The sequence below is a fragment of the Aethalodelphis obliquidens genome, unplaced genomic scaffold, assembly GCF_003676395.1.
Source record: "Aethalodelphis obliquidens isolate GAN/ISIS:26980383/991018 unplaced genomic scaffold, ASM367639v1 scaffold11, whole genome shotgun sequence".
Taxonomy (NCBI): Eukaryota; Metazoa; Chordata; class Mammalia; order Artiodactyla; family Delphinidae; genus Aethalodelphis; species Aethalodelphis obliquidens.
The window spans coordinates 29,720,036-29,737,078 of NW_020837955.1; the positions used below are offsets into that span (position 1 = coordinate 29,720,036).

General features: G+C 36.8%; 1 protein-coding gene across 1 annotated transcript in view; it reads right to left on the bottom strand.

The window, feature by feature from the left end:
- The window catches only part of CCDC186 (coiled-coil domain containing 186), a 44,369-nt gene that overhangs the window by 11,576 nt on the left and 15,750 nt on the right, over window positions 1–17,043 (bottom strand). Inside the window, exons 4-9 of the mRNA XM_027112659.1 lie at window positions 11,736–11,864; window positions 6,220–6,432; window positions 5,195–5,314; window positions 1,547–1,651; window positions 982–1,080; window positions 729–815 (exon numbers count right to left, since the gene is read on the bottom strand). Of these exons, the coding sequence (XP_026968460.1) occupies window positions 729–815; window positions 982–1,080; window positions 1,547–1,651; window positions 5,195–5,314; window positions 6,220–6,432; window positions 11,736–11,864 (753 nt within the window). The remainder of the gene's footprint in view (window positions 1–728; window positions 816–981; window positions 1,081–1,546; window positions 1,652–5,194; window positions 5,315–6,219; window positions 6,433–11,735; window positions 11,865–17,043) is intronic.

The window sequence follows — 17,043 nt, forward strand, 5'->3', positions numbered from 1 at the left end:
AGCAAGCAAACATTTTTTTTAAAAAACTGTATACAAGACTATTAAATATACCTAGGAGAAATGTAAAGGTTTTCTATTATTTTCTTTCTTCTTTTCTTTTCTCATTAATTAATTTCATTTATTTATTTTTGGCTGCGTTGGGTCTTCATTGCTGCGTGCAGGCTTTCTCTAGTTGCAGCAAGCGGGGCTACTCTTCGTTGCGGTGCACAGGCTTCTCATTGTGGCGGCTTCTCTTTGTTGCGGAACACAGGCTCTAGGCACGCAGGCTCAGTAGTTGTGGCTCACGGGCTGTAGAGCACAGGCTCAGCAGTTGTGGCGCACGGGCTTAGTTGCTCCGTGGCATGTGGGATCTTCCCAGTCCAGGGCTCGACTCTGTGTCCCCTGCATTGGCAGGCAGATTCTTAACCACTGCACCACCAGGGCAGTCCCTTTCTATTATTTTCTGACACAGCTCTAAAGCCCATGTAACAGAGGACCAAGGATAACTTATAGATAAAGCAAATGTGCTGTGAAACAGGAATGTTTGGCAAACACTTTAAAGGGACTGAAATGGAAGACACTTTTATTTCTCTAAGAGTCAATTTTGTTGCTAGGGAATTGACATGCTACTATTTGATTTTGGAATATTTCTATATAAATATCCTTTCCCCAAGATTTAAAAATCAGAATGAGTACAAAATTAAAGATAGTTATCCTTCCTCTGGAGTCATGACTAAAGACTGAATTACCTTTGTTCTCAGTGTTCGTAGCTCATCCATGCCCTCCTTAAATGTCCTCTTCAGATCTTCTAGTTCCTTTATTTTGGCATGATGCATCTTTAAAAACGTTTAAAAGAAACCACAAATCATTATATACTAAACCAGATCTAAAATTTATTACCTGCTCCTTCCAGAAGGCCTTAAAGTAGCTGACAATAAGTACTTGTTCTTTCTCTCCTCTATATTATACCATCCAAGGTATACAAAGAACAAAGCTACTCACTTCTAGCTGGTTAGATTTTTCTTGCATTTGTTTTTCAAGTTCTCCTTTTGTGACTCTAAGCTTGGCATCAAGTTCATTTGATTTAATTTCTTCTGATTCCTAATGGGAAAGAAATGACAAAAGTATGACAATTTTTAAAGTTTTATGCTTTGAAATGTGAAGAAGGCTTTTGCAATTAAGTTTCCTCATCGTGAAATACATAACTCATGTATGTAAAATTGATGACTGTATTCAAAGATTTTAAATATGTCAATTTTGCACCAACTAGAAGAGCATACTTAACATATATAACATAATAGAATGGGCTCTTTTTTTAAGTTATACATTTTCTTGTACTCTTCATTCTTCTAACGTTTTCTAGTGTTTTTATTCGGTTAAAAACTTCTCTAGTAAGATCTCTATTTAACCTGCAAGTACTTTAACATAGGAAATAGCCTGTATTTAATTTAGCTGCCCTACCAAATCTATTCCACACTTCGAATATTGTAGATACAAAAATTTATGAAACAAGATTACTGATATCTGGCATAATTTGTTACTAATCTATTCAAAAATTTAAGCATACCTGATATGTTTTTATCATATCCTGACAATTTTTCCGAATTTGATCTGCTTCTTCCTTTGCTTGAGTTAATTTTGTTGTTGTTTCTTTGAGTTTATCTTTGGTTTCCTGCATTGACAAAAAGACAATGTGAGATGATAGAAAATATATATTGGTCTCTGTCCCCAGTTCCTGGCACAGAGCTCCTAAAACCCTTGTAATTTTTTAAGTGATAAAAACATCAGGAGCATCTCTTGTTCTAATACTGGTCTTTAACCTCTGTTCCTGCCACAGAGCTCCTGAAATCCTCATAATTTGCCAAGTGATAGGAGTGTCTTTTGTTCTACTGAGGTGACTCTGACTGGACTTCTGGATGACAGCTGGTCCCCCCCAAGTCATGGTTAGAAGCTTGGAATTTTCAACCCTGTCCCCCATTCCCTTGAGAAGGCAGAAGGGTAAAAATGGAGTTAATGATCAATCTCAAGCCTATGTGATGAAGCCTCCACAAAAAAACAAAAGTATGAGGCTTGGGGAGCTTCCAGATGGTGCACACATCCAATATCGGGAAGGTGACAAACCCTAACTCCAGAGGGACAGAAGCTCCTGCACTTGGGACCTTCCCAGACCTCACCTTATGTATCTCTTTATCTCACTGTTCATCTGACCCTTTATAATGTCCTTTAATAAACTGGTAAAGGTAAATAACTGTACTCATTCCCTGAGTTCTGTGTGGTACTGTAGCAAATTTTTTTTTTTTTTTTTGCAGTACGCGGGCCTCTCACTGCTGTGGCCTCTCCCGTTGCGGAGCACAGGCTCTGGATGCGCAGGCGCAGCGGCCATGGCTCACGGGCCCAGCCGCTCCGCGGCACGTGGGATCATCCCGGACCAGGGCACAAACCCGTGTCCCCTGCATCGGCAGGCGGACTCTCAACCACTGTGCCATCAGGGAAGCCCTGTAGCAAATTTTTGAACCCAAGGCGGGGGGGTTGTTAGAACCTCCAATCTATAGCCAGTTGATCAGAAGAACAGGTCATAACCTGGGCTTGGGACTGGTGCCTGAAGTGGGAGGTGGGGGAAGTCTTGTGGGACTGAGCCTTTAACCTGGGGGATCTGACACTATCTCTGGATCGATAGTGTCAAAACTGAGTTAAGTTGTAGGCCACTCAGCTGGTATCACAGAGAATTGCTTGTTGTGGGGAAAAGCCTTCTCACATTGGTAACCAGAAGTGACAGAAGTGAAGTGTTCTGTGTAAAAGTAAAAGAGACACAAAGGGAAGAAACCCACAGTAGGGAGAACTGGATTTTTCCCTACACCGAAGGAAAACTGGGTTTTTCCTTTACAGACAGTAACAAGGTTGGCATAGTGATGTGATGAATGGTGAGAACAATGACCAGACAGTAGAGAAAGCTCTTGTCGTAGCACTGCCACTGGAGTCAGATACTATTTTAGTAATAACATTTTATGCTTCTGACAAAAAACTAAATGTGGCCTGAACAGTTAATTGATAGTCATTAAATAAAGTTAAATTTGATAGAGTTTTCATCAAATCACTAGAAGTTACTAACCTGAAAAGACAAAAAGAGCAAAGTGTTTAAGCAGTTCTTTGTAGATCCATAAAAAGTCAATTGTTTGGTTTATGGCCAAGGTATCTATTCAAAACTTTTTTACAGATTCATGCTGCAATTTGGTTTCTGTTCCTAACTACTCTCCTAAAATAACAATTCTGAAGGTCTGCAGGGACTACTTTCTCATCAAATCCAATTGCTTTTTCTCATTTCTTCTTCTTGACTTACCTGTTCCAGTTCTGATCACTCCAGACTCTGAATAGCCTTCCTCTGTTTACAAGACAACATACTCCTGTTTTTGCCCACTTCATCATTGCCTTCGCTGTCTCCTTGACTAGCTAGACTTCCTGTGGTGACTGTCCCAGTACAGCCCTACCCTGTAGCTCCAACGTTCTCCTTCAGAGTACCCATCCAGTCCCATAATTTGGGCTATTATGTGGATTTCAAATGAGAGTTTAGGTATCATCTCCTCCTAGTAGCTTCCCTTCAGAAAGGGGTAGAAGTTGCTATTCTGCCTTCCCATAGATAGAATCCAGGGAATCCCTAGATTGTAACACTTGATACATTGTACAGCAGCTTACATGCTTCCCCCACTGAGGATACAGCTTCTGGATAACACCTAGCTCAGTAGTTGCCACATATTAATTGTTCATGTAGTAAGTGTTGAATTAACGAAGGAATACCTAACATAAACCTTCTGTTCTAGTTAGGTTGGTTTTCTCAAACACCAAATATTCATCTCCCTTTTCTCTCTTATCTTGCTGTTCCTCCACTTGGAATGCCTTTCCTGTCATCTCTTAATGTAAATTGAATCTATCCTTCACACACGGCTTCTTATACATCATTTTGTTTTTGGATAAACCTACCATACAATTAAGTGCCTACTTACATACTTTCAGTTGCAGGTCTTTTAAAAATAATTTCACTTATATTAAAACTGTGTTACTTTTAAAATTTAAACATTTGAAGGCTTTTTCAAATATTGTTTTTTAAAATATGAGAATATTAGCTCAACAAGAAGAAGGAGAGAGAGAGAGAGAACAGAACTTTATCTGTTTTACCCCACTTCTATATTATCAATAACTAAAACAGAGCCTGATACATAGTAGGTACTCACTTCATTTATTCAAAACATAGCAATTGAGAGACTCCTGTGTCAAATACAATTTCAAATGGTTTGTAGCCCTGTGTGAGCCCTAAGGATTGTTGCCCCTACTCCTTCTGGCAGTTCTTTCTCTGCCCATATAGTTTCCTAACACTCATTTGCTGATCAGCAATTAGCTCAGAAACCTACCATTCTCTAACCTATCTTTGACCACTGTCAACAGACACTTCTCCCTACAGTTTTCTCTGATATTATAATATACAAATATCCAAAGGTTAACAGTTCTACCAACTTAGGATTATTTAAAGAGATGCCAATGATAATTTAAACAATATCATTAAGCCTATTTTTGAAAATGTGGTAACTGTTATAAATAACATGGCTCTTTTGTTTAAATCATATTTCAAAGTTTTTTTTTTTTACTTCACATTCTATCATCTTCAGATTTTTATTACTGCTTATACCAGTTCAGTTACTGCTTAAAATTATGGCATCAGGTACCAGCCTTTATCACCACTTTTTATTATATTGTTTAATAATATGATATTCATTATACACAATACAAATAGAATTATATTCATAATAAACAGATAAGGAAACTTTGTTATGTTTATATTTAAATAAAAATTCATATTTCTTGATTATAAGAATTGTATCATCACTAACATTTTTTTAAGAATTTCCAGAGTTTACTTTCAATTTTGATAACCTACATATTCTCCTCTTCCCCCGAACCTGACAATGTTTAATATAAAATATAGAACACTAAAAATGCTTAAAGAACAAAGTCATTGGGGGGTTAAAAACAATGAATGCTAAAACAACATTCTATCCAATTTAATATGTAAATCATGCAAGGAAGTATCTTTGTATGATCACCAAATATTCAGGCCCAAGCTATCCTACAGGAGTCACTAAGCTTTATGCCTCATTAATAACTATTACTGCATGTGCTCTTAAAACTGATTCTAATAATTTTTCCACTGTATTACAGTACTCACCTTGTGTGAATCCATTTCTGCTTTTAATTTGTTTTGTGCCCATTTTACTTTAATGATTTGAGAGTTGATATCTTCCTTTAATTTGTCTATTTCTCTGACGAGTCTAGTAGTTTCACCTTCCTAAAATAATATCACCAGGTCATATTTTTCATTTAAACAACCAACCAATCATTTGTGTATCTTTTATATCTCAAGATAATTAATGCAATAACACTATAGTTCAGGGCTAGCACATTACGGCCTATAAACTGACTTAAAGTTCAATTCATAAGAGGACAGTAAAAGCCTAAAACCAATTAACAGACATAAGATGATTAATATTTATATTTTAACCAACTAGTACACTGTGAGTATAAGCGTACCTTTCTGATTCTTCTCAACTGGCTGACATTAAGGTGAAATATGAATTAAATTGGTTTTGCCAGAATTCTTGAGACAATGACAACATTCCTGAACTAAAAGTTAATTAATAAAAAATATCATTGATTACCAAGAAATGATAACCTACTGGACACAAGACTACGCCATGAGGATGCTAGTTAATAGCAAGGATTCTAAATAGCACAGTAATTTAATCTCCTTGGACAGCATGTAAGAACATGTTTTTCTACAAGTAAAATATAAATTCTATGATGTGTAAGTAAGTGTTACATTAAGATTCTGGTCAAAGTATACTTCTGGCTGAAAAACTACTCACATTTTGACACACCATGTATATCTTTTACCAAAATAAAATCTTCCTGTGAAGCACAAAGTCATTTCTTCAACATGCAGATTTTAAAAGGAAGTTTTTAAAAAGATCTGTCTAATAAACAACATGTCAGTTTCTCATCTTTTCATAGGAAAAACTTTTTGGAGCTAAGTAACAAGATATTGGAATTATTAAAGCATTCTTTGAAGGTAAACTAAGAAAAACAACTTTATGTTTAACAGTGGTTTAACCATGTTAAGTTATGATTATTTGATTAAATAAGGAAAAGCAAAGAGAGTAAGTTTCAAATAAGATACAATATCAAAAGTTATACCTTTGTTTCGTACAGCTGGTGCAGCCGTCCTTTCTCCTGAGAAAGTTGCTTAATTTTGTTAGTGTTTTTCTCATATTCTTTATTTGCATCTCTAAGTTTTTTTTCAAGTATCTCTTTTTCCTTTCGAAGGTCTAAAGATTCCTTCTCGCCTCTTACATACTTCATTACCATTGCTTCTTTTTCCTGGCGTGCTTCTTCACATTTCTTGTTGGCCTTTGAAAATAATATCTAGCATTAATAAAACATATTTTTCAAATAAAAATTAATTAAAACAAATAATATTTTCCTATAATATCACCAATGTATTTTTTGGTCTTTTACACAAGATTTTCAGGACCTGTGTCATGAAATTTTAAAAAAGAGAAATGATACAATGAACAAATTAATATCATTAATATTTGCTTCTTCCCTTTCCTATTCCTTTTCCTTTAGCTAATATGGTCGCTATTTTCTGTTTACTCCTTCAGATCACTTTTCCACTCTTTCCTAGCCCACTCTGTGCTCTGGGAAAGTGACCATCAGGGACCATATCAACAAGTTTCTTTGCCCTCATACTTCCAGTTGGGTTTGGCCAACAGGAGGCACTAAGCAGAAGATTAGGACGGTAGGCAGAGAATGAGATCTGGCTCCTCCAGAATCATACACTGTTCCTGTCAGGTGACCTCTCTATGCAACTACCTTCTCTGGGTTGTACTACCTGCACCGTCTCCTTATTCCTTTAGCCCAAAGAGTGATAATGGCTCCTCCAGCAGCCCCAGGATCCTGCATTTTCCCAGGTTGGACTCCCTAAATCTCACCCATACCTTTGTCAAGAGTCCTTTTATGAAATTCTCCCCAAATCACCAGTTTCTGTTTTCTGTCAGGATCCTGAGTCTATGGCTGACAATTTCTAAAATCTATAATCTTAGCTCCCTCACAAAAAAGTAAGTAATATGCTAATTAGTGATCGCTGGGTTCCTCTGTATGAAAAGTATTTGGCATTTTAACAAGAAATACCTAATTGGATTAGGTGTGACATCTACCTATATACTAACTTAAAATTCTCTGTAACTATAAGCTGGTACTCCATACTGTGAAATTTCATACAATGAAAACTTCTACAGATAGCCCTTCATTTAAGTAAATTCATAGTTTGCAAATATGATGAAGCACATACTTATTTTACAGAAGATGGATCCTTAAACTTTAAGGATCTTCAATGGCATCTAGTGGTAAACTCCAACTAATACTATAACTGAATTGAAGTAGGTTTAGCGTTAGGATAATGTGGGGAAACCTCCTATGCTCTGATGAAAGTGACTGACAAAAAATGTTTCATGAAGTTCTGCTACAGCTGATAAGCACATCTAGTAACCACTCAAAATACTATACATATAAGTATTTTTAAAAATCATCCAATTGGGATTTTTCCCCCATTGAAATAGCCTACTAATTTTCAAGAAATTAAAGAAAACACTGGAATAGGGATGGCAGAGATCCCTGAGGCTTTGATGACATGCTTGTGGACAAATGATTGACAAAACCGTGATGGAATTGGCTGACAGAATTAGCTAGATTTTTAGATAATTGAATAACTGTACTTAGAAAAAGTCAACTAATGGTAATGTCAACTTTAAAAGAAGTCCAGTTCCATGATAACTTAATGCTTAGATAATGGATTAGCTTTTGGGAACACAATGAAGAATAAGCCATGGTAAGTCCTGGAAGAGCTCACTACCTAGTAAGAACAACACATAAACGAAGATTATGAAACAATTTCTAGTGGATGAATGTACAAAGTTCTTTGAAAATACAAAAATACTAACAGTCCCTGGGAAGGGTTGGCATGAAGGGTGAAAGATGCTATTTGTACTTGAACTAGGTGCTATACTTGAGCTAGGCATTGAAGGACTCAGTAAAGGGATCAGTCAAGGAAAGGAATTCAAGCTAGAGTGGTTATCATGTGGTTATTTTAGGCTCAAATGCCTAAAAGTATAAAATAGCATGATATATTTAGAGGACATTAAATTATTCTGTAGTGATTAAATTTGGTGTGTTGATTGCAGTGGAGAGGAAGTAGTTATAAAACAGAAAAGGAGGTAGAGATCAGATCCTGAAAGGAAGAAGGACTTCTCTTCTTGTCATGCTAATGATTTGAGATTTTATCCTACAGGCAAAGAGAAGCCAAAGACGGATTTAATAAAAGGTGTTTTAAATTTTATTAAATTAAATTGTGTTTTAAAAAGATACCTGGTAGCAACATGGAAACTTCACTGAAGTTAAGAGATAAGAAGCAGAAAACAGATAATTATAATACACGAGATAACATATTACAAGGTTCTTAACTACAGGAGGGGATATGCACCAGAATGTCCTGTTACCCAGAGTCATCCCTGAATCAGCTGCAAAAGAATAACCTGGGGTGGGACTTCCCTGGTGATCCAGTGGTAAAGAATCTGCCTTCCAATGCAGGTGATGCAGGTTCGATCCCTGGTTGGGGAACTAAGATCCCACATGCCACAGAGCAACTAAGCCCGTGCGCCACAACTACTGAGTCCGCATACCTCAACTAGAGAAGCCGCGTGCTGCAAACTACACAGCCCATGCGCTCTGGAGCCCTCGTGCCACAACTAGAGAAGCCTGCGTACCACAACTAGAGAGGAGCCCGCGCAGTGCAACGAAGAGCCCACGTGTCGCAACTAAGACACGACACAGCCAAAAATAAATAAATAAATTAAAATTTAAATAAATAAATAAAACAAATGGATTTATTAAAAAAAAAAGAATAACCTGGGGTGCTAAAAGTTCACATTTCTATATCCCACCCCAGATAATAGCAGCACCTACTTCATAGATTGTTGGGAGTATTAAATGAGATAATTGACTACTCTTTAAGCTTCTATTGAAAGTCAGTCCATTATGGCACAGATAAAGAGGAGTCAGTAAAAGTCTTCGGATTTGACTAGTTTTAAGATGTTTACCATTGACTTGGATGAAGATATGAATAACATAATTGATAGGATTCAACAGTCAACTAAAATTAAGATAAACTGTAGTAGTTCTGCTTCTCCAAGTATGGCAGATGAACCCTCCCCATTCAAAACACCTAAAATTTTAGATAAAGTACAACAAATGTTTTTTTAATGCACAGTTGAGTTCACAAGAAAGTATGGGAGGGCTTCCCTGGTGGCGCAGTGGTTGAGAGTCCACCTGCCGATGCAGGGGACACGGGTTCATGCCCCGGTCTGGGAAGATCCCACATGCCGCAGAGCAGCTGTGCCCATGAGCCATGGCCGCTGAGCCTGTGCGTCCGGAGCCTGTGCTCCGCAACGGGAGAGGCCACAACAGTGAGAGGCCCGCATACCGCAAAAAAAAAAAAAAAAAAAAGAAAGTATGGGAAATTTCAGGGCCAAAAAATCTAATTAGCAGCAGGAATCCAGAATGCTTCGTTAGGGCTGAATACTTACCAATATGAGGTCATGTGGGGCTGAGGGAGACATGCTACAAAGTCCCTAAGAATTTATAACTAACTCTACCCTCCTGTAAATTTGAGGTTCAGATACATTCTACGTATCTGTTCTGAGAAATGGAGAAACCTCAAACTGGAAAATTAAACTGGGGAGTGTACACATGTGTGTGCAGCAACATGTACACACTCATGCTAGGAAGCTATTTCTAAATAAAACTCACCAGGTTTGGTGACTCTAGGTGAAGGGTAAACAAATGTTCATTTTACTATTCTTTTACCTTTTCTACAGGCTTAAAAAATTCTCAAATCAAAAAGTTGAGAGGAAAAGTTATGGGAGAAAAGGAATGAAGCCAATCTAGAAACAGCTGAATGGAACAATCTCCAAAATCTACATAAGAATACCCACCTCTTAGGGTTATCCTGAATATTAAATAAGTGAATACTTGTAAACCGTTATTAACCTCACCTACACTCATCATTAGAGAGGAAACAGATACAGAGTACTGAGTGTAGTATGTTGCCATTTGTTTAAAAACAGGGGGGAGGATGGGAGGAATAAAGGAAATATATACATGCTTGTCCATGCAACAAATATTCTGAAAAGGATATACAGGAAACTGGCATCAATGGTTGCCTCTGGGAAGGGTGCGGAGTGGGAGAAAAAGTTTGGAAGAAGACATGTTTTACTGTTTGAATTGTTATTGTGCACATTTTACTATCATTTTGTTTCTATTTTAAAATATAATTCCAAAGAATATATATAAATATTTAAATTTATTTATTTATTTATGGCTGCGTTGGGTCTTTATTGTTGCATGCAGACTTTAGACGCGACAAACGGGGGCTACTCTTTGTTGCGGTGCGCGGGCTTCTCATTGCGGTGGCTTCTCTTGTTGCGGAGCACAGGCTCTAGCTGCGTGGGCTTCAGTAGTTGTGGCACATGGGCTCAGTAGTTGTGGCTCATGGGCTCTAGAGCTCAGGCTCAGTAGTTGTGGCGCATGGGCTTAGTTGCTCTGTGGCATGTGGGATCTTCCCGGACCAGGGCTCGAAACTGTGTCCCCTGCACTGGCAAGTGGATTCTTAACCACTGCGCCACCAGGGAAGTCCCCAAGAATATATACACACACACACACACACACACACACACACACTTCTTCTCTTATAAATTTATTTATTTTTGGCTGCACTGGATCTTTGTTGCTATGTGCGGGCTTTTCTCTAGTTGCGGAGAGCGGGGGCTACTCTTTGTTGCAGTGCCTGGGCTTCTCATTGTGGTGGTTTCTCTTGTTGCAGAGCACGGGATCTAGGTACACAGGCTTCAGCAGTTGTGGCTCGGAGGCTCTAGAGCACAGGCTCAGTAGTTGTGGTGTATGGGCTTATTTGCTCCACGGCATGGGGGAATCTTCCCGGACCAGGGATCAAACCCGTGTCCCCTGCGTTGGCAGGCGGATTCTTAACCACTGCACCACCAGGGAAGTCCCCAAGAATATATATATTTTTAAAGCTCACTAAGTTATTCTAATGAAGCTATGTTTGGGTCCACTAAAACCAACAACTTCTTAATGTCTTATCTTCTACATTTCTCCTTAATTAGTATAAAAGGTTTGAGAACTGATAGTGTAAATTTTAAATATATAACATTCCTAATGCTCAGGGTAAGCATATTGTAAAGAATCACAGGAATAAAGGTTGAAGTTTTTTGTTGTTAGCATGCATTTATGTATTGCTTTAGCGGTTTTTTTTTCTTTTTTTTTGCAGTACGCGGGCCTCTCACTGTTGTGGCCTCTCCCGTTGCAGAGCAAAGGCTCCGGACGCGCAGGCCCAGCGGCCATGACTCATGCGCCCAGCCGCTCCGCGGCATGTGGGATCTTCCCAGACCGGGGCATGAACCCGTGTCCCCTGCATCGGCAGGCAGACTCTCAACCACTGCGCCACCAGGGAAGCCCCCTGCTTTAGCATTTTTTAAATCCTAATCCTAATACACACTAATGTCCAAAACTGTCTAAAAGGTTACTTAATATACAAAGAATCATCAGAAAGTTAATAATAATAATGCCTTGAAAAATACCTGTTCCATCCGATGGGCCATCTCTTTGTGTAACTGCTGAATTGCATTTTTAGTTGCAATGTCTTGAGCTAGTACTTTATCTTTGGAAGCTTGAACTTCTTTATTAAGTTCCTCTATTCTTGATTCTAACTGTAAAGAAAATTATTTCCAGATTATTTTTATAGTTATAACAAACAGACCCCCAATATTTCAAATAAATATAAACAATGTAAACAAGCATAAAGATGGCAATGAATATACTTCAGCCATTGAAATCAAAAGTAAATGTTAGCAATGTTCTGATATATCAATAGAATTAAGTCAGAATAAATCTGAAGCAGATTCTGGTAAGATGGATGATAAGCTCTAGAGTAATTACCAATGAAATAATTCAGAAAATATCATGAAAAAAATTTTAATGTTACATATTTACTTAATGCAAAATAAAGCAGTAAATGAGACACAGGGAAACAAAACAGAAACATACAGAAAGACATACAGAAAACACAGACACAAAATTTTAAAATGGTAGACAAAAATCGAACTGTCAACAATAACATTAAATGAGAGTAAATAATCATATCAAAAGGCAGAGATCTTCAGACTGAAATAGAAAACAAGATCTAGACTGGAATAAAAAACAAAATGCTGTTTACAAAGGTACTTTAGGGAATTCCCTGTCAGTCCAGTGGTTAGGACTCTGTGCTTTCACTGCTGAGGGCGCGGGTTCAATCCCTGGTTGGAGAACTAAGATCCCACAAGCCACGCGGCACAGCCAAAAAAAAAAAAAATAAGGCACTTTAGATTCATCTCATAATGATAAAAGGGTCAATCCAGCAGAAAGGTATGGTAATTATAAATATACATGCACCTAGTAATATAGCACCAAAATACATGAATCAATAACTGACAGAAATGAAGAAGGAAGTGGACAATTCAATAATAACAGTTGGAGACTTCAATACCTCACTTTTAGTAATGAACAGAACTAGAAAGAAGATTAACAAGGAAATAGGAGACTTGAACACAACTATATAACAACTAAATCTAACACATCTATACAACATTCCACTCAGCAACAGCAGAATACACCTACTCCTCAAGTGAACATGAAATATTCTTCAGGACAGAACCTATGCTAGGTCTTAAAGCAAATCTCAATAAATTTAAAACACTGAAATCGCACAAAGTATCTTCCTTTGACAACCATAATGGAATGAAATTAGAACTCAGTAACACAGAGAGAAACTTGACAATTCATAAATATGTAAAAATTAAACAACATCTAAATAACCAAGGGAGAAATCAAAGAGAAAGTAGAAAATAAGGTGACAAATAAAGATACAACATATTTATGGGATGCAGCTAAAGCAGTGTTTAGAGGGAAATTTGTAGTTATAAACATCACTATTGAAAAACAAGAAAGGTCTCAAATCAAAACTAAACTTTCATCTTAAGACACTGGGAAAAAAAAAAAAAGAGCAAACTAAATCTAAAGCCGGTAAGAAAAAGGAAATAATAAAGATTAGAGAGGAAAGTAATGAAATAGAGAATAGGAAAATGGAGAAAAATCAACAAAACAAAAAATGCTTCTTTGAAATGATCAACAAAACTGACAAACCTTTAGCTAGATTGATCACAAGAATCAAAATGAAAGAGGGACATACTGACCTTACAGAAATAAATGAAATTTACAGAAATAACTAATTATGAATGAATATTATGAACAATTTAACTTAGAATAAATGCACAATTCTTAGAAAGACACAAACTACCAAAACTGGCTCAAGAAGAAATAGAAAATCTGTATAGACCTACACAGGCATATCTCAAGAGATACTGCGGGTTTAGTCCAGACCACTGTAATAAAGCAAGTACTGCAATAAAGCAAGTCACACAAATTTTTTGGTTTCCCAGTGCATATTAAATTTATGTATACACTATATTGTAGTCTTTTAAGTGTGCAACAGCATTATGTCTAAAAAAACTGTACATAATTAAAAAATACTTTATTGCTAAAAAATGCTAACCACCATCTGACAACACAGGTTGCCACAAATCTTCAATTTGTAAAAACCACAATATCTTATGAAGTGCAATATGGTGAAGTGCAATTTTAAAAAAGGCATGCTTGTAATAAGAGATTAAATTAGTAAAAAAAAAAAATTTTTAACTACCCACAAAGAAAAATTCAGGTCCAGGTGACTACATAGGTATATTCTACCAAACATTTAAATAATTAATACTAATTCTTCACAAATTGTCACCCCCCCAAAAAAAAGGAACACTTCCCAACTCAATCTATGAAGTCAGTACTATGCTGCACCAAAACCAAAGACATCACAAGAAAAGAAAGCTACAAGAGCAATAGCTCTTATGAATATAGGCAGAAAAATTCTCAACAAAATACTAGCAAAAACTTCTGCAATATATAAGAATTATACTCCATGACCAAAAGGGATTTATCACAGTAAAACTATGTTGGTTTAATATCCAAAAATCAGTTAATGTAATACACCATATCGACAGAACAAAAAACACATAATCATCTCAACAGATGTAGAAAAAGCATTTGGTAAAATTCAACACTCTTTCATGATAAAAATACTCAACAAACTAGGAATAAAAAGGAACTTCTTCAACCTGATAGCATCTATGAAAAGCCGACAGCTAACACCGTACTTAGTGGTGAAAGACAATGCTTCAGAAATGAGAGAAGGATATCTACTCTTGCCACTTCTACTCAACATTGTATTGGAGGGTCCAGCCAGGGAAATCAGGCAGGAGATGAAATAAAAAGCACTCAGATGAGAAAGGAAGAAGTAAAACTCTCTACATGCAGATGACATGATTTTATATATGGAAAATCCTAAGAAGTCTGCCAAAAAATTTTAGAACTAATAAACAAGTACAGCCAAGTTACAGAATATAATATAAAAAAATTGTTGGGACTTCCCTGGTGGCGCAGTGGTTAAGAATCCACCTGCCAATGCAGGGGACACGGGTTCAAGCCCGGGTCCGGGAAGATCCCACATGCTGCGGAACAACTAAGCCATGCGCCACAACTTCTGAGCCTGTGCTCTAGAGCCCACGACCCACAACTACTGAAGCCTGCACACCTAGAGCCCATGCTCCACAACAAGAGAAGCCACCGCAATGAGAAGCCCACGCACCACAACGAAGAGTAGTCCCCGCTTGCCACAACTAGAGAAAGCCTGCGTGCAGCAACGAAGAGTCAATGCAGCAAAATAAATAAATAAATAAAGTTTTATATACACTTGTAATTAACAATCTGAAAATGAAATTAAGAAAACAACTCCATTTACAATAGCATCAAAAAGAATAAACCACCTAGGAATAAATTTAATGAAGGAATTGCAAAAATTACTCCGAAAACTACAGAGCACTTTAGAAAGAAATTAAAGATCTAAATAAATGGGCAGATATCCCTTGTTTGTGAATTGAAAAACATAATATTGTTAAAATGGCAATACTCTCCAAATGAAGTCTACAGATCCAATGCAATCCCTAACAAACCCAGTTGGCTTCACTGTAGAATGACAAGTTGATAGTAAGATTCATATGGAAATACAAGAAACTGAGAATAGACTATCTTGGAAAAGAAGAACAAAATTTGAGAACTCACACTTCCCAATGTCAAAACTTACTGCAAAACAACAGAAATCAAGATAGTGTGGTATTAGCATAATGAAAGACAAATAGATTAATGAAACAGAACTGAGAGTCTAGAAATAAGTTGATGTATCAATTGGTTTTCAACAGGGATGCCAAGACCATTCAATAGAGGAAGAATACTCTTTTTAATAAATGGTTCTGGGACAACTGGATAGCCATATACAAAAGAATGAAGTTGTATATCATACAATATAAAAAAAATTAATTCAAAAAGAATCAAGACCTAAATATAAAAGCCTAATTATAAAACTCTTAGAGGAAAACATAGGAGTAAATCTTCATGATCGTGGATTTGGCAATGGAGTCTTACATATGACACCAACTGCACAAGCAATTAAAAGAAAAAATAGATAAAACTGGACATCATCAAAATTTAAAACTTTTGTCCAAGTACACTATCAAGAAAGTGAAAACAAATCCACAGAATGGGAGGAAATATTTGCAAATCATATATCTGATAAAGGTTTATAATCCAGAATATAAAAAGAACTATCACTACTCAACAATAAAAAAGTTTAAAAATGGGTAGAGAAAATACTTCCCTAGAAGTATCTATTTAAGATATACAAATGGCCAAGAAGCACAGGAAAAGATGTGTAATTTCATTGGTGATTAAGGAAATGCATATCAAAATCACGAGATACCATTTCACAACCATTAGGATGGCTATAATAAAGAAGTCCAATAATAACAAGCATTGGCAAGGATGTGGAGAAAATGAAACCCTCATACACTGCTGGTAGGAATATAAAATGGTGCAGCCACTTTGGAAAACAGTCTGCCAGCTCCTCAGTAAGTTAAACATAGAGTTATCATTTGACCCAACAATTCCACTCCTAGGTAGACACCCAAAAGAAATGAAAGCATATGTCCACACAAAAACTTCTACATCGCAGCATTATTAATAATAGCCAGAAAGTGCAAACAACCCAAATATCCATCAGATGATGAAAGGATAAATAAAATGTTGTATACCTATACAACAGAATATCACTTGGCCATTAATTTAAGTACTGATAGAAGCTACAATTTGATTGAAACCTTGAAAACATTACACTAAGTGAAAGAAGCCAGATATTATATGATTCCATTTATACAAAGGAAAAGGACACATATTATAGGATTCCATTTATATGAAGTGTTCAGAATTGGCAAATATACAGAGAGACAGAAAGTAGATTAGTTGTTCCCTAGGGCTGGGGGGAGACAGCTGTGAGGGGTTGGAGGGAAATGAGGAGTGACTACTAATGAATTCAGAGTTTTTTGTATGATAAAATTTTCTAAAATTGTGACAAACCCTGCACAACTAAAAACCACTGAACTGTATACTGAAATAAGTGAATTATATGGTATGTGAATTATACCTCAATAAAGCTGTTATAAAAAACCCTAAATATTAGTTTACATATAGTACATGTGTACTAATTATCCTTATGACAAAATTATTTAGAGCAACACTGTCCAATAGAAATATAAGCCACAATTTTTTTTCTTTTCATTTTTGCGGTACGCGGGCCTCTCACTGTTGTGGCCTCTCCCATTGTGGAGCACAGGCTCCGGACGCGCAGGCTCAGCAGTCATGGCTCACGGGACCAGCCGCTCCGCGGCATGTGGGGTCCTGCCAGACCGGGGC